The sequence below is a fragment of the Pungitius pungitius genome, chromosome 5 (genome assembly GCF_949316345.1).
Source record: "Pungitius pungitius chromosome 5, fPunPun2.1, whole genome shotgun sequence".
NCBI classification, from domain to species: Eukaryota; Metazoa; Chordata; class Actinopteri; order Perciformes; family Gasterosteidae; genus Pungitius; species Pungitius pungitius.
In genome coordinates, this window is record NC_084904.1 from 5,394,965 (window position 1) to 5,411,122 (window position 16,158).

General features: G+C 41.1%; 2 protein-coding genes and 1 long non-coding RNA gene across 4 annotated transcripts; 2 read left to right on the top strand and 1 right to left on the bottom strand.

Annotated features, from left to right (window-relative positions):
* Positions 1-1,639: 1,639 nt before the first annotated feature.
* LOC119223350 (uncharacterized) lies at positions 1,640-4,941 on the top strand. Its single transcript, XR_005120917.2, has 3 exons — positions 1,640-2,007; positions 3,146-3,196; positions 4,641-4,941. It is a non-coding gene; the product is annotated as an uncharacterized LOC119223350 (long non-coding RNA).
* Positions 4,942-4,962: 21 nt separating this feature from the next.
* LOC134129072 (G2/M phase-specific E3 ubiquitin-protein ligase-like) lies at positions 4,963-8,607 on the top strand. 2 transcript variants are annotated; one of them, XM_062562462.1, is made up of 8 exons: positions 4,963-5,064; positions 5,302-5,365; positions 5,984-6,067; positions 6,353-6,639; positions 7,134-7,357; positions 7,539-7,739; positions 7,849-8,038; positions 8,154-8,607. In XM_062562462.1, exons 4-8 carry the CDS (start codon positions 6,411-6,413, stop codon positions 8,459-8,461), a joined length of 1,152 nt encoding a protein of 383 aa, XP_062418446.1. In that variant the 5' UTR covers positions 4,963-5,064; positions 5,302-5,365; positions 5,984-6,067; positions 6,353-6,410; the 3' UTR covers positions 8,462-8,607. The 2 variants fall into 2 exon arrangements, with proteins under 2 accessions (XP_062418446.1, XP_062418447.1); XM_062562463.1 differs by lacking the exons at positions 4,963-5,064; positions 5,302-5,365; positions 5,984-6,067 and having other exon boundaries at positions 6,226-6,639.
* A 3-nt stretch (positions 8,608-8,610) lies between these two features.
* On the bottom strand, positions 8,611-12,046 carry LOC119223349 (uncharacterized). Its single transcript, XM_062562461.1, has 3 exons — positions 11,679-12,046; positions 10,490-10,540; positions 8,611-10,068 (listed from the first exon to the last, which is right to left on the bottom strand). The coding sequence occupies exons 1-3, from the start codon at positions 11,853-11,855 to the stop codon at positions 8,926-8,928; spliced, it is 1,371 nt and encodes a 456-aa protein (XP_062418445.1). The 5' UTR covers positions 11,856-12,046; the 3' UTR covers positions 8,611-8,925.
* Positions 12,047-16,158: the final 4,112 nt, after the last annotated feature.

Below are 16,158 nucleotides of genomic sequence, written 5' to 3' on the forward strand. Positions count from 1 at the left end.
TACTAGGCTATCATTAGCTGATGTGTATGTAAAAGGATGAATGAATGATGAATTGCTGAAAATATAGAAACTAGAAAGACTGAAAATAGTCTTGGGACTTTAGGAGGAAGCCGGAGTACCCGGAGAGAACCACAGGGAGAACATGACGACTCCACACAGAGAGGCCAACGAGCAGAGTCAAACCCACGACCTTAGTGCTGGGAGGCGACAGTGCTAACCACCACACAACACGACCAAAAGCTGGGGTAGAAAGGGGGGGGTAATGACTCTCACACAGTCTCACAGACTGTCTCACACTGTCTCAGACTGTCTCACACAGTCTCACAGACTGTCTCACACTGTCTCAGAGACTGTCTCACACTGTCTCACAAGACCTCCCGCCACACAAACAGTTTCTTCCCTTCGGCAGTCGGGCTCATCAACAGAGCCCGGGCCCCCTCTGACTGACTCTGACTCCCATGTTCATTCATTCACTGTGTCACTTTCACTTGTCACTCGTCACTTTGTTTAGCTGGTGCACTTTATCCTCATTTTTATTCCTAATTGTATCTTATCTCCTCTAACTTACTAACCCATAGCTCTAGTTTTTAGCGTACTAACCCATAGCTTATATTTTATATTATACTTTTATTTTATTTTTATCTTATTTGCACTATGTCGTCATTATTATACTGTCTTCTGTCATGCACCTACCGCCAAGGCAAATTCCATGTATGTTCTACATATTATGGCAATAAACGTTTCCTGATTCCTGATCCTGATTCCTGATTCCTGAGGAGGAGCTCGGCCCTGCTGGAGAGGTTACCACGATAACATGGGGAGAAAAGTTAATTAATGAATATAAATAAATAATCCTGGTCCGACGGGATGTGTTACCACCAGTTGTTGACAACATGCACATTCGTTGCTCGTGGCTCTGTTATATTGATATTCAAGTTAGCTGTTCGCTGACGTTAGCTTCACATACTAGGCTATCATTAGCTGATGTGTATGTAAAAGGATGAATGAATGATGAATTGCTGAAAATATAGAAACTAGAAAGACTGAAAATAGTCTTGGGACTTTAGGAGGAAGCCGGAGTACCCGGAGAGAACCACAGGGAGAACATGACGACTCCACACAGAGAGGCCAACGAGCAGAGTCAAACCCACGACCTTAGTGCTGTGAGGCGACAGTGCTAACCACCACACAACACGACCAAAAGCTGGGGTAGAAAGGTATGGGGCGCCGTTTGTAAAATGTTGCACGTTCTAAAATCCTGCGCAGTTTTCGTACATTTAGCGTTATCATATGAATAAAAAAAGCAGGACAATATTCACATGTCACTTTTTCAAACATTTAGAGACAAAATCATGTAAATACATGCAACAACTTTTCCAAGTACAATGTTTGGCAGTAACAAAAAGTTGTTAAATAATATAAATATTAAATGTAAATATAAGTGTTAAATGTAAATCTAAATGTTAAATCTATATCTAAATGTTAAATCTATATCTAAATGTTAAATCTAAATCTAAATATTAAATCTAAATCTAAATGTTAAATCTAAATCTAAATGTTAAATCTATATCTAAATGTTAAATCTATATCTAAATGTTAAATCTATATCTAAATGTTAAATCTAAATCTAAATGTTAAATCTAAATCTAAATGTTAAATCTATATCTAAATGTTAAATCTATATCTAAATGTTAAATCTAAATCTAAATGTTAAATCTATATCTAAATGTTAAATCTAAATGTAAATCTAAATGTTGAGTTGACATGTTAGACTCGAGGATCGAACATTCCCATATTTACGGTAATTGTGTTCCCGTTGTGTAACAACGCATGGAGAAAGCGCGGTATTTTAGTCACTTCATGCTGCAAGGCAAGATGGCCAGTCCTGAACTAGCCCTTGTCATAGAGCGAGCTGTTGCAGCTGGCGTTAGGGCGGCCCTCCAAGACCGACCGACGCCTACACCAGGAACAAGTCTCGTCGCAACAGACACCACATCATTGCCGTCGGTAAGTTCGTAAATACGGTTGTTTTTTAAGGGGGAAGGGTAGCTAGCAAGCTAACTATGCTAGCTAGCTAATTCTCCAATTAGCCATGTTGAAGCCTACAAAGCTACCACAGGGATTAATGGCAGGTCTTGACATTAGCACCCGCCAAATGCAGATACATTTCGGCTGCGGCGGGTAAAGCGGTCGCTCCCGTTAGCCACTTTGATGGGTGGAATTCTATATATCTCCGTGTACTTGTTATACGGACTGTCTCGTGTTCAGTGTGTTACGTCTAAGATATTATGTCCCTTAAAATGCTGCCGTAGGGGAAAACGGGTGGTTATAGGCAAAAGGGTGTTGGTACTGTGTCATGAGTGCATCCTCCACCAGCCCAGAATGCTCTGTTACTTTGGTGGCAGCGATGGTTCATGTGCACCGACTACGGCCCGCCTCGACTAAGTGACGCGTCGGCATCTATGCGCCTCCTCGGTTTAGCTTAGCTCTTTCAGATTAGCTAGTAGGCTGAATCCACTTCTGAGAGCTATGCGCCGCCGGAACCAGGCGTAGAGATGAAGACCCGTTTAACAGCTCATGGCTATTCGGCAGATGGTCGGCCAGCTGAGATCCATATTGACCTGCCTGCGCCGTTTTCTAAAATAATAAACTCATTGTAGGGTTGTCAAGCCTCACGCATTATCCGTGAGACACACGCATTTCAACCACCTCACACGCCACACTTTGATAAGGACACGCCAAACAAGTTGTCCTGCTAACGTTGATGCTGCGCACGTATCATTTTCCCCTCGGCGTACGCTCGTTACTAGGCAACATACAGCGCGAACACACGTGTCCGGTGGATGCTTTTGATGAAACAAGGCGCATTTAACATTTAGTGACTGTACATATACATATATATATATACATATATACATAACTATATATATATATGTATATATATAGTTTTTTCTTGATTTGGCTGTTGCTGATTATTTTAACGGAACTGACAACCCGGTTCATAAATTAGACCAATTAATAAAATGTATGCAATACTGCATACTAAAAATAAAAACTCTACCTAGTCAACTAATGACGTGCCTGTGTCGATAGCAAATGTTATTATTTGGAGCACTGCATTAATGTGATGTTTTAATTTCTTTAGGTATCAGCAGTGATTTCATCACCAAGTACAGCGACCACATCACAGAGATCGGTAGGTTTTGAATTCATGAGAGACCTGGTACCAAGCCTGTTATGTTGTTATCAAAACCTTTTGGCTGCGGGGCAGCCCCGATTATAGTAAACCTGTGATTGACCACCATAAATAACTACATGGTAAAAACTAGAGCTGCAACTAACGATTATTTTAATAATCGATTCATCTGTCGATTATTTGTTCGATTAATCGATGAATCGGATAAAAAAATAAAAAATGTAAAAACATTAATTTCCAACCCTTTATTGAAAAATAGAACTGACTGTGCACTTTCTAAATATGTTTTGCACTAACAGATTGCTCCTTGAACATCCCTAAGTAAGCAAATAAAATGGACTAACACAAAAAACATACACACATTGCATGATGTATACTTTACAGCCGCCAAATTAAATATATTAGGCACAAAATCATGAATCATTGCCGTGGTGCTCCCGTACCAGGCCATGTCGCTTTTGCATATCTTACAATCAGACATGTCAACCCTCCCGAATTTCAAAGCCCCTCACGAAAATATCCCGGACCGACCTTTCTCCTGATTTCCACCCGGACAACAATATTGCTGCACCACCCGTCACTGGGCGCGCTGTTTCAGACCGAACAATAATAAAGGTTACACCTTGAAGTCGAGCGCGGCGATTAGAACGTGAAACTACTGGCGCTGCAAAGACAACCGCAGCACCCCCCCCCCCCCCCCCGTTGCCGCTAGGACCCGCACCCCCCATTTCAGTGTGAAATACCTGGGAGGATTTAGGTCGCATTGGTTTCTCTGCCTCCGCATGTTTCAGAACAGTATTAAGGGTCTCTCCGATGGTCTTTCCTTTACCTCAGCTCTGCTCTTTTTTATTTATTTTTCTTAGCAACGCTCTGCTGCGCGAGCGCTCAACTTTTTTTTTCTCTCAGCTCTGCGCGCGCAACTTTCTTTTAATACTCAAACATAATAGTCGCGCGACACAACGAATCGATAATGAAATTCGTTGCCAACGCTTTTAATAATCGATTTTAATCGATTTCATCGATTCGTTGTTGCAGCCCTAGTAAAAACCATAAAATTACTGGCCATGGACAAACAACTGACGTGTCATGACATGGATTAGATGTCCCCAGTATCCTGGCAGTAGATACTCAACAAGGTGGTCAAGGTTTCTGTTGACGCCACCGATAACTGAACTTAGGTATAAGAACTGCCTCGTTCTGTTAGGGGGCAAGGAGGTTCTTGACAGTCTGCAGAGCACGTAGCTGTTGTGACCTTTCCTCCCTTGCAAGGAAATAAACAGAGAAAGACATATTTGACTCAGAGCCTTTGTTTCTTACTTTACGATTATCTGTGCAAAATCTTCCACCACAACTTTCTGCAATGCATGTTAAGAGATGCTGAAGAGGTTAGGGCATTGACCCTGTTGTGATTTCACATATTTAAAATTGTTCACTCTTAACACAGGTACCTCTTCCATCTTTTCCCCAACGAAGTGGTGCAAGACCGGGGTTAATAAGACGAAGACCTTACAAAACATTCACAAAGGACATTGTGTGTTTGCCTTGGTCGACAAACACAATCTTCTCCATACCAAGAGGAGACACCAGAACGAAATTAGCGGAAGATGGCCTCATTGGCAAAATATCATTTTCATCCGAGTGGTCTGAAGTCCAATTAAAATTGGAAATAACAGCCATCTTTAGAGCCACGTTCGGATTGTCGGAGAACCAGGAATTCCCATTTGAATATTTATGCACCATAAAGGGATGTAAAAAACTGATAAAAACCCAAGGTCACCAACTCTTTTCCATGGGGAGGAAAAGAAGTTGCGTCCATCTGCTCAAACACATGCCTGTACATTTTAGCAGGAATGCAGAGACCTGCCGAGGTAAACATTTTTCTCTTCCAATCTTTTGTATAGTTATTATTCTTTTTGATTTACATAAATATGTAATATAAGAGGTATTACAGTTTATATTCAGGTATGTCCCTGCTATATTCTAAGATATTAGGCCCACACAGTGTGTCAATGTTTGCATGAAGTGAAATAAATCTGATTATTAAAAATAAAAAACATATGAAATAACTTTTTTGGCTAATGGTAAACAACCCTCTTTCTGCTCAGGAGGAATTTATAGCAGTGTCTGATGACAGTGACTTTGAAGATCCTGCACCACGGAGAAGGAGAGGTTGGTCAATGTTTTTGTGCTATTACAAGAAGTGAGACTTGTATCTGAAGGGAGACTAAGTGTTTTTTATCATTCAGTGACTCGGGGAGAGGCATTGTGTACATCCCTGATGGAAACTCAAGGAAGAGATCAGCAGGCAGAGTCCAGAGCCCATACAGATCAGCAGGCAGAGTCCAGATCCCATACAGAGTCCAGATCCCATACAGATCAGCAGGCAGAGTCCAGATCCCATACAGATCAGCAGGCAGAGTCCAGATCCCATACAGAGTCCAGATCCCATACAGATCAGCAGGCAGAGTCCAGATCCCAGGCAGATCAGCAGGCAGAGTCCAGAGCTCAGGCAGAGTGGGGAAGGGAAGGACAGACTGGAAGGCTGGATGCACATGTGATCCCTAATCACTTTGCAGATTTTTTGTACGGTACTTTTTTGTGTTCAATAAAATGTTGCAGTGATATGTATATGTCTGCATGTTCACTATATAATAATATTGCCTTTACAAATATATTATCTAGTATTTAATCTACGAAATTACACTGCATGTTAAACATGTTTTTTTTTCCAGTAGTTCAATAATTGTTTCAATTATTTCCCACTATTTAACAATGCACCTGTTTCAGCCCTGTGGATTATGAGGAAGATGAAGCTGTGGATGAGGCCATAAGACGCAGTCTTTTGGAAGAGTCGGTCTTGCTTGATTCAAGGTATATTTTTCATAAAAAAATGTCTTGTATTATATGCAGTGCTGTTGAATTATCTTTAAACAATACTATCCAAACTATTATTCATATTTTCCTGTCTAGTTATTCCATTTATGTAGTAAATCACATTGAACGTGCCTCTATAATAATTAACACCGTATTTCTATCCAAAGTACTATGTATTTAGTTTAATTGTGCAACACAGATTTTCTAAATGGATTAAGTACACAAGGCTATAAAACACTGTGACAAATATCCTATTTATATTCAGTTTGTTTTGGTTTCAAGGTCTTCAGAAGTTTTGACCAGAGAAGAGATAACTGGAATTCTGAAAGCACATGCCGAAATGGTTGTTACCCCAACGCCGAGACCAATCTTCATAAGCCGGAGTAATGTTTGGACCACTGCCTTTCGGCAATTCAACAGACCCAGATTTTCAGAGAGCTCTGGAATGCTTTATGTCACGTTTGCAAGTGATGAAATGGAGGAAGATGCTGAAGATTTGGGAGGGCCACGACGAGAGTTCTTTCGTTTGCTTGTGAGGGCTATCTTCCAAGGCAGTGGAGCATTTGAAGGTAAAATATCCGTGTCTAGGAAATCCTTATTTTGTGTAGATTGTAATTCCACTCACCATACCTAAAGTTTCCAGTTCCTGCATTTGAGAAATATTCCCACAGTTTGACGTTGCCACACGATTGAGATGGTGTTTCTTGAGGACTTTACAGGATTTTTCACTGTACGTGTGTGGTTTTACACACACATACATTGCATTGAGGATTTGCCAAAAGGCCACCAACGTTTGTGAAACCTCACCAATAGTTTCCACTAAATCCTACGCACTGCAGCTTTAAGATTTTAGTTTCCTACACCTTTACTCCAATTCCAGCCACTGAATTGTGGGGGCAATGTGTGAACAGTGGTGGCCACTGACACTAGTTAATATATTCCTCCGATGCTTGTTTGAACTTGAACAGTCTTTAAAATGTTTTTAAAGTAGCATGCATGCCAGTTGACCTGGTGAGCTGATTTTGTTGTATAATGCTGTTATGTTTGTTTTTCTTTTCCTCAGAGTCTCCCAACGGGTTTACTCCAAAGCTGAACATAGCTCATGTGCAAAACGGAGTGTACAGAACCATTGGAAAGATGATGTCTACCATAATAGTCCAAGGTGGTGAACCACCAGCATTCCTTGCACCACATGTAGTGGACTACATTGTGACTGAAGATATCCTGCAAGTACGTGTCACTCCTGATGACATAGCTGACGCGGAGTTAAGGGATTCTCTGAAGAAGGTATTAGTATAAAACCAATTATGCTTTAATATGCATGGGATACAGATTCAACTGTTGTCTGTTTCTTGGAATGTCCATGGTAATGTGGGCCTTATCTTGTTTCCTGAGTTTGCTGTTACATGAAAAGGTAATTTCTAAAGTTTTTTTAAATAGTAAATTCTGCAATTGATCTCATCTTCAGGTCAAACAAGCAAGCACAGTGGATGAGCTAGAGGAAGCGCTGGACTGCTGTGACACATGGAGATTTCAGATTGAGGGTCTTCCAAACCCAGTCACCATGGACAGAAGAAATGAATTTATTAGGAATGCAACATTGTATCATGTCATCTTGCATCAACAAAGTTGCTTCAATCAACTGATGGATGGTCTATCCTACTATGGAGTAAGTGAAAGTAATGTATTACTTATGGGACAAACATCAACCATGGTGTACACAACAGCGAGTTCTGCAACAAAAACTATTCCCATGGTTCCTTTCTTCCCCCCGAAAGGTACTTCCACTTCTGAGGGAACATCGTAGCATGAGAATCTTTCTTGACATGCCTGAGAAGAGAGATGAGGTCACAGCAGAAGTTCTTGCTTGCCTCTTAAAGCCAAGCTACTCTGTCCTGGGCAGCAACAAAAGGCCAAAAGAGGAGCTCATGGTTGTAAAGTTCAGAGAATTTCTCCAGTGTGTGGAGAGTAAGTGGGCACATGCACTCTTCACTTCATGCCACTTGTGTCTGTAGAGACCGTGTGCTAATTATTTTGAAGCTGCAATAATGTTGTTCTCATATGTGGGTTGTTTTGTTTTAAGATAAAGAGCTTGGTGAAATCCTTGGGGCCAGAACACTGACTGAAGAAGAGAAGGACTTCGTTCAGAACTTGGGCCTCGGTCACATCCTGGCTTTTGCAACAGGGAGCAGCAAAATTCCAGCTGTTGGATTCCAGCCAAATCCCAAAATCGTCTTCATTCATGACGAGATTAAGCGTCATCCGGTTGCGCACACCTGCTCAAATGAGCTTCTCATATTTGTCAATGCCAAAAACATGGCTGATGATGACGAATTTGAGTACTGCTTTGTGGTGGCCCTGATGAATGGAGCCTTGTTTAGCACCATTTAAGGACACTTGTAGTGACGGCACATTGTCACACATGGTTTAAGTGTGTTTCGACTACTGACCTGTCAACTGCATTGTATATTTATGTTCCAGTGGCTATAGTTAACTTTACAATGTTTAGGATAACCTACAAATGTTGCTGTGATGGTTTTGTAGGATATGATCCAAATAAAGACTAGATGTGAGCAGAAACTTTTTTTTTTATTAAGGTTACACTCAAAGTATCTGAAAAATAATGATTCCAAAAAGGGTTAAATTAATTCAAAATTCCATCAAGAGAAGGAAAAACAAAACAAATCAAAACTTATCCCACATGGGCACTTAACAGACTTTAGATGACGACCAGACAGGGAACACATGACACAACTTCAATACCCGAGGGGAACCAAACAAGTAACAGTAGAAAATAAGCAGACTGATCAACAGAACATGTATGGTAAATGTTGATGGGAAAATCCAAGAGGGCATTACTCAGAATGCAAATGTGAGCTTACAATTTTACTGAAAACAAACTGCTGCACTCTTTGAAATAATGTCTTTCCATTGTTATGGTCATTTTCAAGAGGGTTTACAGTGAGGGAAAGCTCCTGTAAATCCCATCTTTGTAATGGGCAAAATGAATCTACTCCATACATAGGAGTTGGTGCTGCGGGCTCATTACAGAGCTGTTCTAATGCAGTGTCTGGGTTGTGGAGGTTCTGCAGATGGCGGTCTAATGTGAAAAGCTGCAGAGGGGTTCGGTTTCCCTCTGAGGACACTGAATGATTATTAAAAGCAGCCCCGAATTCATTTAATGTGCGATTAATTCTAGGAATGTAAACATAATGAAGAGCAAATATATCTGTTTCATTGTCCAAGTCTAGCACATTCATTGACTCCAGTTCATAAAAAATGGGTGAGTAGACATGACTGCAATTATTATTTAAGTCCCTGTTAAAACGTTCAATGCGCTGGTTATGTACAGAGCTTCCTGTTAAAACAGATTCTTCTCCTCTGCTTTCCCGCATATCCTCCCAAACAAGAACATTCTCTCCCCCCAAGTCAGTTCTGATATGCAGAGGTCTGCCAAACTGTCTTATTGCTGTAGTGAAAAGCTGTTTAACGGTTTCAGACCGATTGTTGTTAGAGCACTGGAGAAACATGAGCATCCTACTGTAGCCGTCCATTGCACCATGTACAACTAATTTCCATCTTATCAGTTTATGGTTACCATCCAGGTGCCAGATAAAATTTGGACATGGCACAGAATAAACACGCCTGGATATCGTTGTTCTCCGCCTGGACTCAACACCCCCAGAATCAACCCTTTTAATTGACTCTCTTAACCTCTTTCTTTGCACCACAATGTCCCTTGAACGCATATGTCCATTAAGCATGACCTCTCCCACATGAGGATGTTCTGCTTTAATCTGAGATACTGCAGAATCTAATTCCTCATCACTAAATTGTACAAACTTTGTTCTTGAGATGTTGTGCTCCCTCATGAGTTTGTACAGGGTTGGTCTGGAAATGCAGAGGATGGAAGCAACTTCTGTCAGTGTGGTCTTTAATGACAGCACATTTTCGATATCTTGTTTGGAAATGTAGCTCTGCTGTCCAAGGTTACCATCCTGGAAGAACAGCAAAGTGGATACTTGAAACATAATACAGCTTTGAATTACAGTCATTCACTTTTTACTTAAGATACCAAAAGATTTAAGTTCCAACAACCGTGTTTAAACAATTTCAATTGTGACTGAACAGAAACAAACATTCTCTATCTAACTTGAAAAATTAACTTAATGTATATGGGCAATTGACTCTTGCAAATGTATGAATGCAACATTTCCGACAAGATATGACCTAGATAATTCATAGATTTGCAATTGCAGCTACATACTACTCAATGGTACCCGCAGGACCTCGTTTGAAAACGACTAAAAAACACGCTTACAAAAAATGACAGGTCTTGAATTTGGTGAAAAGATGGAGGAGGTTTTGATAACAACATAACAGGCTTGGTACCAGGTCTCTCATGAATTCAAAACCTACCGATCTCTGTGATGTGGTCGCTGTACTTGGTGATGAAATCACTGCTGATACCTAAAGAAATTAAAACATCACATTAATGCAGTGCTCCAAATAATAACATTTGCTATCGACACAGGCACGTCATTAGTTGACTAGGTAGAGTTTTTATTTTTAGTATGCAGTATTGCATACATTTTATTAATTGGTCTAATTTATGAACCGGGTTGTCAGTTCCGTTAAAATAATCAGCAACAGCCAAATCAAGAAAAAACTATATATATACATATATATATATAGTTATGTATATATGTATATATATATATGTATATGTACAGTCACTAAATGTTAAATGCGCCTTGTTTCATCAAAAGCATCCACCGGACACGTGTGTTCGCGCTGTATGTTGCCTAGTAACGAGCGTACGCCGAGGGGAAAATGATACGTGCGCAGCATCAACGTTAGCAGGACAACTTGTTTGGCGTGTCCTTATCAAAGTGTGGCGTGTGAGGTGGTTGAAATGCGTGTGTCTCACGGATAATGCGTGAGGCTTGACAACCCTACAATGAGTTTATTATTTTAGAAAACGGCGCAGGCAGGTCAATATGGATCTCAGCTGGCCGACCATCTGCCGAATAGCCATGAGCTGTTAAACGGGTCTTCATCTCTACGCCTGGTTCCGGCGGCGCATAGCTCTCAGAAGTGGATTCAGCCTACTAGCTAATCTGAAAGAGCTAAGCTAAACCGAGGAGGCGCATAGATGCCGACGCGTCACTTAGTCGAGGCGGGCCGTAGTCGGTGCACATGAACCATCGCTGCCACCAAAGTAACAGAGCATTCTGGGCTGGTGGAGGATGCACTCATGACACAGTACCAACACCCTTTTGCCTATAACCACCCGTTTTCCCCTACGGCAGCATTTTAAGGGACATAATATCTTAGACGTAACACACTGAACACGAGACAGTCCGTATAACAAGTACACGGAGATATATAGAATTCCACCCATCAAAGTGGCTAACGGGAGCGACCGCTTTACCCGCCGCAGCCGAAATGTATCTGCATTTGGCGGGTGCTAATGTCAAGACCTGCCATTAATCCCTGTGGTAGCTTTGTAGGCTTCAACATGGCTAATTGGAGAATTAGCTAGCTAGCATAGTTAGCTTGCTAGCTACCCTTCCCCCTTAAAAAACAACCGTATTTACGAACTTACCGACGGCAATGATGTGGTGTCTGTTGCGACGAGACTTGTTCCTGGTGTAGGCGTCGGTCGGTCTTGGAGGGCCGCCCTAACGCCAGCTGCAACAGCTCGCTCTATGACAAGGGCTAGTTCAGGACTGGCCATCTTGCCTTGCAGCATGAAGTGACTAAAATACCGCGCTTTCTCCATGCGTTGTTACACAACGGGAACACAATTACCGTAAATATGGGAATGTTCGATCCTCGAGTCTAACATGTCAACTCAACATTTAGATTTACATTTAGATTTAACATTTAGATATAGATTTAACATTTAGATTTAGATTTAACATTTAGATATAGATTTAACATTTAGATATAGATTTAACATTTAGATTTAGATTTAACATTTAGATTTAGATTTAACATTTAGATATAGATTTAACATTTAGATATAGATTTAACATTTAGATATAGATTTAACATTTAGATTTAGATTTAACATTTAGATTTAGATTTAATATTTAGATTTAGATTTAACATTTAGATATAGATTTAACATTTAGATATAGATTTAACATTTAGATTTACATTTAACACTTATATTTACATTTAATATTTATATTATTTAACAACTTTTTGTTACTGCCAAACATTGTACTTGGAAAAGTTGTTGCATGTATTTACATGATTTTGTCTCTAAATGTTTGAAAAAGTGACATGTGAATATTGTCCTGCTTTTTTTATTCATATGATAACGCTAAATGTACGAAAACTGCGCAGGATTTTAGAACGTGCAACATTTTACAAACGGCGCCCCATAGAAAGGGGGGGGTAATGACTCTCACACAGTCTCACAGACTGTCTCACACTGTCTCAGAGACTGTCTCACAAGACCTCCCGCCACACAAACAGTTTCTTCCCTTCGGCAGTCGGGCTCATCAACAGAGCCCGGGCCCCCTCTGACTGACTCTGACTCCCATGTTCATTCATTCACTGTGTCACTTTCACTTGTCACTCGTCACTTTGTTTAGCTGGTGCACTTTATCCTCATTTTTATTGCTAATTTTATCTTATCTCCTCTAACTTACTAACCCATAGCTCTAGTTTTTAGCGTACTAACCCATAGCTTATATTTTATATTATACTTTTATTTTATTTTTATCTTATTTGCACTATGTCGTCATTATTATACTGTCTTCTGTCATGCACCTACAGCCAAGGCAAATTCCATGTATGTTCTACATATTATGGCAATAAACGTTTCCTGATTCCTGATCCTGATTCCTGATTCCTGAGGAGGAGCTCGGCCCTGCTGGAGAGGTTACCACGATAACATGGGGAGAAAAGTTAATTAATGAATATAAATAAATAATCCTGGTCCGACGGGATGTGTTACCACCAGTTGTTGACAACATGCACATTCGTTGCTCGTGGCTCTGTTATATTGATATTCAAGTTAGCTGTTCGCTGACGTTAGCTTCACATACTAGGCTATCATTAGCTGATGTGTATGTAAAAGGATGAATGAATGATGAATTGCTGAAAATATAGAAACTAGAAAGACTGAAAATAGTCTTGGGACTTTAGGAGGAAGCCGGAGTACCCGGAGAGAACCACAGGGAGAACATGACGACTCCACACAGAGAGGCCAACGAGCAGAGTCAAACCCACGACCTTAGTGCTGGGAGGCGACAGTGCTAACCACCACACAACACGACCAAAAGCTGGGGTAGAAAGGGGGGGGTAATGACTCTCACACAGTCTCACAGACTGTCTCACACTGTCTCAGAGACTGTCTCACACAGTCTCACAGACTGTCTCACACTGTCTCAGAGATTGTCTCACACTGTCTCACAAGACCTCCCGCCACACAAACAGTTTCTTCCCTTCGGCAGTCGGGCTCATCAACAGAGCCCGGGCCCCCTCTGACTGACTCTGACTCCCATGTTCATTCATTCACTGTGTCACTTTCACTTGTCACTCGTCACTTTGTTTAGCTGGTGCACTTTATCCTCATTTTTATTCCTAATTGTATCTTATCTCCTCTAACTTACTAACCCATAGCTCTAGTTTTTAGCGTACTAACCCATAGCTTATATTTTATATTATACTTTTATTTTATTTTTATCTTATTTGCACTATGTCGTCATTATTATACTGTCTTCTGTCATGCACCTACCGCCAAGGCAAATTCCATGTATGTTCTACATATTATGGCAATAAACGTTTCCTGATTCCTGATCCTGATTCCTGAGGAGGAGCTCGGCCCTGCTGGAGAGGTTACCACGATAACATGGGGAGAAAAGTTAATTAATGAATATAAATAAATAATCCTGGTCCGACGGGATGTGTTACCACCAGTTGTTGACAACATGCACATTCGTTGCTCGTGGCTCTGTTATATTGATATTCAAGTTAGCTGTTCGCTGACGTTAGCTTCACATACTAGGCTATCATTAGCTGATGTGTATGTAAAAGGATGAATGAATGATGAATTGCTGAAAATATAGAAACTAGAAAGACTGAAAATAGTCTTGGGACTTTAGGAGGAAGCCGGAGTACCCGGAGAGAACCACAGGGAGAACATGACGACTCCACACAGAGAGGCCAACGAGCAGAGTCAAACCCACGACCTTAGTGCTGTGAGGCGACAGTGCTAACCACCACACAACACGACCAAAAGCTGGGGTAGAAAGGGGGGGGTAATGACTCTCACACAGTCTCACAGACTGTCTCACACTGTCTCAGAGACTGTCTCACACAGTCTCACAGACTGTCTCACACTGTCTCAGAGATTGTCTCACACTGTCTCAGAGATTGTCTCACACTGTCTCACAAGACCTCCCGCCACACAAACAGTTTCTTCCCTTCGGCAGTCGGGCTCATCAACAGAGCCCGGGCCCCCTCTGACTGACTCTGACTCCCATGTTCATTCATTCACTGTGTCACTTTCACTTGTCACTCGTCACTTTGTTTAGCTGGTGCACTTTATCCTCATTTTTATTCCTAATTGTATCTTATCTCCTCTAACTTACTAACCCATAGCTCTAGTTTTTAGCGTACTAACCCATAGCTTATATTTTATATTATACTTTTATTTTATTTTTATCTTATTTGCACTATGTCGTCATTATTATACTGTCTTCTGTCATGCACCTACCGCCAAGGCAAATTCCATGTATGTTCTACATATTATGGCAATAAACGTTTCCTGATTCCTGATCCTGATTCCTGATTCCTGAGGAGGAGCTCGGCCCTGCTGGAGAGGTTACCACGATAACATGGGGAGAAAAGTTAATTAATGAATATAAATAAATAATCCTGGTCCGACGGGATGTGTTACCACCAGTTGTTGACAACATGCACATTCGTTGCTCGTGGCTCTGTTATATTGATATTCAAGTTAGCTGTTCGCTGACGTTAGCTTCACATACTAGGCTATCATTAGCTGATGTGTATGTAAAAGGATGAATGAATGATGAATTGCTGAAAATATAGAAACTAGAAAGACTGAAAATAGTCTTGGGACTTTAGGAGGAAGCCGGAGTACCCGGAGAGAACCACAGGGAGAACATGACGACTCCACACAGAGAGGCCAACGAGCAGAGTCAAACCCACGACCTTAGTGCTGTGAGGCGACAGTGCTAACCACCACACAACACGACCAAAAGCTGGGGTAGAAAGGGGGGGGTAATGACTCTCACACAGTCTCACAGACTGTCTCACACTGTCTCAGAGACTGTCTCACACAGTCTCACAGACTGTCTCACACTGTCTCAGAGATTGTCTCACACTGTCTCACAAGACCTCCCGCCACACAAACAGTTTCTTCCCTTCGGCAGTCGGGCTCATCAACAGAGCCCGGGCCCCCTCTGACTGACTCTGACTCCCATGTTCATTCATTCACTGTGTCACTTTCACTTGTCACTCGTCACTTTGTTTAGCTGGTGCACTTTATCCTCATTTTTATTCCTAATTGTATCTTATCTCCTCTAACTTACTAACCCATAGCTCTAGTTTTTAGCGTACTAACCCATAGCTTATATTTTATATTATACTTTTATTTTATTTTTATCTTATTTGCACTATGTCGTCATTATTATACTGTCTTCTGTCATGCACCTACCGCCAAGGCAAATTCCATGTATGTTCTACATATTATGGCAATAAACGTTTCCTGATTCCTGATCCTGATTCCTGAGGAGGAGCTCGGCCCTGCTGGAGAGGTTACCACGATAACATGGGGAGAAAAGTTAATTAATGAATATAAATAAATAATCCTGGTCCGACGGGATGTGTTACCACCAGTTGTTGACAACATGCACATTCGTTGCTCGTGGCTCTGTTATATTGATATTCAAGTTAGCTGTTCGCTGACGTTAGCTTCACATACTAGGCTATCATTAGCTGATGTGTATGTAAAAGGATGAATGAATGATGAATTGCTGAAAATATAGAAACTAGAAAGACTGAAAATAGTCTTGGGACTTTAGGAGGAAGCCGGAGTACCC